The sequence below is a fragment of the Vitis vinifera genome, chromosome 8, assembly GCF_030704535.1.
Source record: "Vitis vinifera cultivar Pinot Noir 40024 chromosome 8, ASM3070453v1".
Lineage (NCBI taxonomy): Eukaryota > Viridiplantae > Streptophyta > Magnoliopsida > Vitales > Vitaceae > Vitis > Vitis vinifera.
The window spans coordinates 11,774,193-11,781,254 of record NC_081812.1 but is presented as its reverse complement, the minus strand read 5'-3'; the positions used below and the strand labels follow the sequence as shown (position 1 = coordinate 11,781,254).

Genomic DNA, 7,062 nt, shown 5'->3' with positions numbered 1-7,062 from the left:
TAAATTTGTGCAATTAACAGTTGGAAAATGTTGCTTAATTAAAGAAAGATTGAAAGTTATTCAAAGTAGACAAAAGAGTTATGCTAATAATTGCATACGAGATTTGAAGTTTAAAGTTGGTGATCTTGTTTTCTTAAAAGTTTCACCTATGAAGTTTGTGATGAGATTTAGGGGAAAGGTAAAGCTTGGTTCTTGATTTGTGGGGCCGTTTGAAATCTTGGAAAGAGTTTACACTTTAGCGTATAAAGTAGTCTTGTCCCCAAGCTTGTGTAAGATTCATAATATATTCTTTGTATCAGTTTTAAGGAAATATGTTTTTGATTTCTCATGTTATGGAGTTAAAGCCTATTCAGATTTTTAGAGGATCTAACTTATGAAGAAGTTCTTGTTCAAATTTTAGATGTGATGGGCAAGGTACTATGTCACACTATTGTCAAATTGGTAAAGGTTCAAATGAGCAATGATAGTATTCCAGAGGCCACTTGGGTAGAGAATGAGATAAGAGAAAAGCATTGTCAATTATTTCAAGACCTAGGTATGTCAATTTAGAGGACTAAACTTTTGTTATGGAGGGGAAAGTGTAATGTCCCAAATTTATTGTTAGTGGTAAAACCGCAAATTAGAATAAAAAAATCATAAATAAATTAAATAAGGGTAAAAAGGTTTTTTTTTTAATTAAAAACCCTTAGGTATAGATTAGATTCCCTAATTTCATTGTACATAAATCCTTTTACATGGAGATCAAAGAAATTAGAAAATGTAGGGTTGAAGTTTTTGAAGCTTAGGGTTTGAAAATTATTTTTTTAAGATAAGATTCTAACTCTTAAATCACTATTTCAAATTCGTTAAATAGTTTTGAATACTTTAAAAATTGTTTGAAAGATTTCATTCTAGAGTAGTGTTTGTTTATTTAATTTTTTATATAAAAAAATATTCAAAATTTATGAACATAAGTTGACTTATTGGCAAATATAAGAAAATTTAGAATATTCAAATGAGTAGATTTAAACAATGAAATTAAAAAATAAATAGAAGAGAAACAAATTATAGATCTTAAATAAATAAATAATGTAGAAAAAAAATGATAAGAAATGTGTGAAATGAATTGGATATATATATATATATAAGGTGTTTAACTCTAAGGAAAAGATTTTGTTGTGCATATCAACTTATGATATTTAAAAGGGCAAAAAAATGAAGGATCAAGGATGATCATCGTGTGATGGCCAAAAGGAAAAAGAATGAGAGATGGAAAATAATAATAATAATAAAATATATATTGTCGACGTAAAAAGAATTGAAAAAGAAAAGAAAAGAAAAATGGGAGCGAGTGCACGTCCCTATTAAGAGAGAATATAATAATAATAATAATAATAATAATCTTTATTAGATTTTGAGTTCGTTTCGTTTCGTTGATAATTTTTCAAGTACTTTTAATTTGAATAAAAAGTGATGATTATAATAAGATTTTGTTATTGTTAGGATTTTAGTTTAAACTTTATTTTTTAACATTGTTTAAAAGTCAGAATAAAATGACTATTTGAATTGTTAAGTTTAAAATTATTTGGATAATAACACTTCGTTTAATGTGTTAGTTTTAAAATTAAAATTTAAGGATTATAGAATTTTATTTTATTACTATAAATAGGAATTTGGTAATTAATATTTTTCAATTACAAAATAAATGTTTGGATCAATTCACATTTTAAGATCATGGAGTTGAGGTGTGAAATGACTGCAAAATGTTAGTATTTGTGGGTGACAAATTTTCTTTTGCTCAAAGCTCGTTTTCACCAGTATTTTACGTATTAGAGTAGTTTGGATTTGGAATTAAATGTCATGCGAAATTTGAACCTTAAGTCTTAGTTTTTTTTTTTTTTAATTTTATTTTAACTTTCAAGTCTCTCGATGTAATTTTTTTTTTTTGCATTGATTACAAGGATTTAGGATTTAATATTCAGGATTTAGAAGGTTAAAGACATTATGATCATAAAGTTTCAATTGTATTGTTAGGTTAGCAACGATTGTTTTTAGTTACAAATTGATATTTAGTGATTCAAAATCTTGTTTGACATGAAAAAAATAGTTTTCAAAACCTGTTGTAAAATATGGAAAAAAAAAAATTTAAAACATGTTTGATATAATATCTTAAAATGATTAAATCTAAAAAAATGGTTTCCAATAAAGATAAATAGGTTGAGATGAGTTTGAGAATTTTTTTTTAATTTCGGGATAGGTTGATATTTTGTTAAATAAAAAATTATTTCAACTGATTTTTATTTTTTCATTTTTCAATCTTTTTTAACATATATAAAATATTAATTTTAATATAAATAAATTAGAAATACTTATAATATTTATTTATTTATACATTTTATTTATTTTAAATAAAATTTAAAATTTTAGAAAGAAAAAAATTGAAAAAAATTTAAAAATTAAATAAGATGGGATAGGAACAAACATAAATAAACACGACGAGGTTGAGATGAGAGTGATTCATCTTAATCATGTTTCTTATCATTCCTTGTTATGTTTGGTTTTTGAAAAGTATTAAAAAAAAATGTTAAGTTAAATTATTTTCTTATATTTGGTTGTATTATAGAAAATATAAAAAAAAAATTTAATTAGTTAAAAACTTATATATTTTTAAATTATTTAATATTTATATTTAAAGAATTAAAATAAGTTAAATAAATTTAAAAATCAAAATAATTATTAACTTTAAATTTATGTTTTAGTTTTTCTGGTTTTTTTTTCCTATTTTCTTTTCCTTGTATTTTTCTTCAGATTTTCGAAGCATCAATCGTACCGTAGTTTATTTCAAAACAAATAGTAGAATTTGAATTCGCCGTCAAACAGGGCATAACTTATATTTAGTTTTTAAAATTTTTGGAAAATGAGAATTTTTCCTTACTTTTCAAAGAAAAGGGAGAGAAAGTTTCAGAGAAAGAGCTTGATCTCCTCCATTTTTATTATTTTTGTTTGGGCTAATGAGGTGAAAACCGTTCTCCAGGATTCAAGATGTTAGCAAGAGGATGCCACCATGTTTTGCAGCTAACAAATGGTACGTATAGATACGTTTTCTTTTAAACTTCTCTCCGGCAGAAGAAAATTAAACTCATTAAAAGGAAAAAAAATGGGGACAAATACAATGTTCTTACAGTCATGTCCAATAACCACACACCAATCTGACTGGGGAAACCTATTAGTTTCTAGAGAATGACCTAAATTAGCGAAAGCATCAGCAGCCCGGTTGGCTTCTCTATACACATGGTTTGTTAGCTTTTGTTTCCACAAAACCAAACTCTCTACAGGAGAGTTCAAAGAAATGGCTGTCTTTTACTTAGCGATTTTGGACTTGGGCATTGTATGTAGAGCGTGGCGCTGGGCTTCTGGGCTTCTGCCTTTCCTGCACCTTCGAATAAAAAGAAGGCTCTTCTGGCTTTCCTACATGAGTTAGTAAGGGATTCAATTATCGGTAACAGAGAGTTATTGTTAGTTTCTCCCGTTGTATGCTGTTAGAGAACATCAATAACCCTGCAATCTCTCAATGAAAGGGATATTTGACACTCTGTGTATGTATTGTAGTTAACCTCCATGGAAGTCAATTTAATTGTGGGGACCGGCCGGCAGGGAGATCATTCAAGTAGGGTGGCTTCCAGGTCATCCATCTCTCCTGCAGCTCGAGTCAGCTCCTCTGCCCTCTTAGTTTGGTGCTTCCAGTCAGTTTGCATCAGTGTGTACACCATCATACACATGCAGGAGCCTTGCGCTGCGACTAGCCCAAACAGCAAGCCCTGGAAACCAATTTTGAATTTGAATCCCATGAGAACCGCAATCGGCAATCCAATGAGGTAAAATGTGATGAAATTTACGCGAGCACCAACAGTGGGACGTGCGGAACCTGTTAAGACTCCACAGGCCGCTGTCTGGGGGGAGTTTCCGATTTCACAGAGCCCCACAATCGGAAGTGCAGCTGAGAGCAGCACAAGAACCTGCGACTCATTGGTGAACAGCTTTCCCCACACAGATTTCACAGCTACCATCAAAGCAAAAGCTGAGAATCCCCAAGCAACTGCCACAACTAGGCCGACTATGGATGTCAATTGGGCACGCAAAGGTTGGCCGGCACCCAATCTGTGGCCGATTCTTGTTGTTAAGCCCAAGCCCAGTGAATATGGAAACACATACAACAACCCTGTTGTTTGAATGATGATGCCCATTGCCGCCAAGCTAGCCTCTGGGTTGCTGAGTAAGCCACACAGGAAGAGCATTATCTCGTACCACCACCACTCCAAGCACACTGAACAGGCGCTGGGCAGTGCTAGGGCCAGCAATGGCCGCCAGCCCTGAAAAAGAGTGAGAATTGTAGGCCCATTCCAAGGTTTTAAAGGGGTTTTTGACAGCAGAAGGTAACCTAACAAGCCCAGGTTAATGTTGATGGTGTACCAACCAGAGGCCAAGGCCACACCTTTGGTCCCTAATTTCAAGTAAACGGCTAGAAAATAGATGATTGGGAGGTGAAGGATTGTTGCGCAAATGGCAACTATTGTAAGGGGTGTGGTTACGCCTTGGGTTCTCAAGAAGATCCTCAAAGGAAAGAGGTTAGCTTGTCCTAATAAATCAGGAATGGAGAAAACCATGTAAACCTTAGCTATTTTTGTAACACCTGGGTCCTGACCTAGCAGAAGGAAGATGGGTTCTATGTTCAGCCATAATAATATGATGGGGATGCATACAAGAAATAGGAGAAATATAGTCTTTACGTAGGTTTGACTGATTACTGACATTTTCTTGGCTCCGTAAGCTTGGCAGCAGATTGGTTCCATTCCCACGGATAGGCCTTTCATGAGTGAGATGCCTGAGACATTTCCAAACCCCATTCCCAGAGAGCTCCCAGCTAACTCACTTTGCCCGAAATGACCCATGAAGAACGTCGTAATAATGGACCTCGAGAACAACAGTAGACTCGTCAGTATTATGGGGCATGCGATCTTTGCCAGCGCTAGCAGCTCTTCTGCTGCCTGCAACAGTTCCCATCATAAATTGTTCAAAACAATCCGAAATCAAACCTTAAAAACTTCACAATTTGATTTCAAAACTCTATGGCATGGTATTAAAAAGCAAGACTTATCAAATGATAGATCGATCCTACCCTCTTTTTTTTTTTTTTGTGGGTGACTAAATAAAAAAGATGGACAGAACAGATCAAAAGCGAAAGATGAATCCTATGATTTTCAGCCCTGATCCTTAATTTTCCAGTTCTTTTCAAGATTCAAGCAGGTACCGTAGTGTATTCCACCCATATTCTAACAAATCAGTCGTGGCAAATTCATTTTGATCCATTTGCATCGGGATCACATGGCTCAGCAAAGAAAAAAATGATTCTCATTCTTTTTTCTTTGTAAAGTAGATATTCTTGAACAAAATCAAAAAGCTGGAGGAAAGCCACTGACACAACTGTTTTGATCTGTTTCGCTCTTTTAGTACGGTTCAGTGGTCATTCTTACTCAAGTCCTCATCAGAATAGTTCTCGCAAAGGGTAAAGGGCTCCCAGATGGTCCCTCCCAGTGGCTTAAATTCATAGGATAATGTTGATTCCTTGTACAACCTGGAGCATATTCCAATGGCCCAAAAGTTGCTCTGCATATATTAATGAATTTGATAAAAATGTAATGGTTAAATTTCACATTATTTAACATAAACTATCAAGTTATAAAACTTGACCATCAATTAGAAGATAATGACTTTCGATTTGGGATGAATTAGGCACACATTGAATGCCCAAAACTCGATTCCCCCAGTGGTCCCTTTGCAAGATTCATAAACAAAGACCGCCCATCAAAAGTGGAACATTTTTTAATCTTGTCTTCTTTGTTCTACATGGTTTAATTTGATCTTGATAGGGCCAGGACCAGCTATGGCTCCTGGACCACTGAAGTTGGATTGGGCTAGTTGATGGAATCTTAATAGCTCGACCTCGACAACCCAATAGAGATGGTTTACAAGTTGACCCACCATTTTGACTATAATTCATTTGAAATGGCGAGTCAATTATCTTCTCTTACCATTAAAACCTTGATGTATTTTTATGTCATTGGTTAGCACTAAGAGTTGAATTAGGACTACAAAATAATATCCCTTCCCACCACTCACGGCTTCTTCCACTAATAACGGTTTTAAAAACAAATGAATTATTATTGGTCACATGAATAAACCAAAACTTCAAAAAAAAAAAAAAAAAAATTGTAAATTCCTCCTCAAAAATCAAATAGAAAAAAACACCAACTTTGAAGCATCACATCAATTCCGGCGGACCCCTCACCGGAAAAGCAAAGGAAACTCATAAACAAGTCGCTATCTCCCCTGCCCTGTTTCCCCATCCCAACCCAAGATAGGATAAACAGGGGATAATAAATAAATATGCTATAATAGAATGAAGAAGTGGCACACATGCACATAGGTGAAAGTGAAGACAATGGAGAGGGAGACAGAGAAGGAGAGAAGGAGACAAGTACCTCATTCACCGGCAGGCGTCCGAAATACCTATCGTCGAATATATCTTCTCTCATTTTGTCTCTTTGTTCACTGCTATCCCCATGATCCACTAGCACTAAATGGTCACTTTCATTTGGACTTCCTCGAGATTCATCAACCGTGCACATGGTTACAGAAGTTTCAGACATGAACCTGAGAGAAAACCAGAGAATGGCGGTTGAATGAAGGCCATAGATTATTAACTAGAAAATAAAAGGAAACAAAACCAAGAAAATGATTCTGAAATCTGAGCTTATATTTACGTATGCCTGTTTCCAAATTTTATAAAGAGTAGTGAACAAACCTTAGTATTCACAAAGCTGCAGTGGTGTTAGAGAGGGTGGAGGAGGATGCTGGGTGGTCGCTCGTTGGCCATAGCATTGGAAGTATTGTGGGAAGAAGATTAATGAGTAGAAGTGAGGCATTGGGCCATGGAAATAAACTGGAACTAGAACACCTTAAGATCAACACATGCCTAGGACACCTTCATTTATATTTTATGATCCGTACTTGATATATTAGTTA

The 7,062-nt window shown here is 34.1% G+C and overlaps 1 protein-coding gene across 1 annotated transcript; it reads right to left on the bottom strand.

The window, feature by feature from the left end:
- Window positions 1–3,251: 3,251 nt before the first annotated feature.
- Window positions 3,252–6,665, bottom strand: LOC100248234 (protein DETOXIFICATION 53). The gene is made up of 2 exons (XM_002267018.3): window positions 6,519–6,665; window positions 3,252–5,024 (listed from the first exon to the last, which is right to left on the bottom strand). Exons 1-2 carry the CDS (start codon window positions 6,663–6,665, stop codon window positions 3,639–3,641), a joined length of 1,533 nt encoding a protein of 510 aa, XP_002267054.1. The 3' UTR covers window positions 3,252–3,638.
- Between the last annotated feature and the right edge of the window lie 397 nt (window positions 6,666–7,062).